Raw genomic sequence first — 1,175 nt, 5'->3', positions numbered from 1 at the left:
TATATATATATATATATATATATATATATTGTTTGGTTTCCAACCATGGTTATAGATTTCAAAGAGGGTCATTGATAAGTGTTAATTTATTAACCTTATTACATCATTTTCTTAACCATTTTCACTTGTTTTATTTGCCCATTAGTGTCTTAATTGAGTCTTTTTATGTCTTCTTCATATATTTGTGGTAATATATCATATCTAATGTTAATTCCCTGTTTATGCAGGTTTTTGATGATTTTTGGGCCAAATCCTRCAGSAGTCCTGTAGGAGCAGGAGTGGCAGAATCCTGTAGTACCTGTCCATGAGCTGCACTTTTGCCTAGGCCGAGAATTCTTGGGCTGCTCCCTTGAAGTTGCTGGGTCAACGACCTTGGCCTGGTCAAAGCCGATTTTTGAAGCGCCTTTTGTCTTATTAGGTGACTCCCTTAGCCTATAAATAGAGGCTTAAGGCTTGGTTTTAAAACACTTTTATTTAACTTCTTATTTGTTTATTCTCAAATATTTGAGTTATAAACATTTGCTCTCTAGATTATTGCTTTCGATATTTCAAGCTTTCGGTTTTCTTGCTTCCAACCAAGAACCGATTTTTGTGAAGTGTGATTTCGTTCTCAAGTTTAATTCAAGTGCTCGTATTTAATCTTTATCTCATTTATGTTTTTATTTCCAAGTTACGTTACGTTTTCTGACTTTTGTTACGAGTTACTAATTAGTCGATCTCTGTTGCTTTACTTTGGATTTCATCTTTTGTGGCTCACGACTAATTTACGTAGACTAAATAATTTGTTTTTAAGAGTTTGCAAGTATCCTTTTTAGTCTTTGTAACGAAACTTGTGTTGCAAGTTTTGTTACTTGTCTTGCAAGTTTTTTTCAAAGTCAAACTCTCTTTTCAAGGCTTTYATTAGTCACTTCTTCATCCCATCAAGTACTAATATCCATCATGTCTTAGTTTAATATTAATTAATAATATTTAGTTATTAATAATTTAATTTCAGTCTTTTACATTTCAGTCTTTATATTTCTGTCATTTGCATTTCAATATTTATTTTTCAGTCTTTACTTTTCTGCATTTTACTTTACTGCAATTTACTTTTCTGTAATTTAATTTCCAGCAATTTACTTTCAGTCATTTATATTTATGTCATTTAATTTCTAGTACTTTAAATTCCAGTATTT

General features: G+C 30.7%; 1 protein-coding gene across 1 annotated transcript in view; it reads left to right on the top strand.

Moving 5' to 3' along the window:
- LOC112517783 (beta-caryophyllene synthase-like) overlaps window positions 1–308 on the top strand; it is a 5,569-nt gene extending 5,261 nt beyond the window's left edge. Inside the window, exon 7 of the mRNA XM_025125157.1 lies at window positions 228–308. Within this exon, the coding sequence (XP_024980925.1) occupies window positions 228–308 (81 nt within the window). The remainder of the gene's footprint in view (window positions 1–227) is intronic.
- Window positions 309–1,175: the final 867 nt, after the last annotated feature.

Source organism: Cynara cardunculus (genome assembly GCF_001531365.2).
Source record: "Cynara cardunculus var. scolymus isolate 2C chromosome LG 9, CcrdV1, whole genome shotgun sequence".
Lineage (NCBI taxonomy): Eukaryota > Viridiplantae > Streptophyta > Magnoliopsida > Asterales > Asteraceae > Cynara > Cynara cardunculus.
This window is presented reverse-complemented; position numbering and strand designations above follow the sequence as displayed.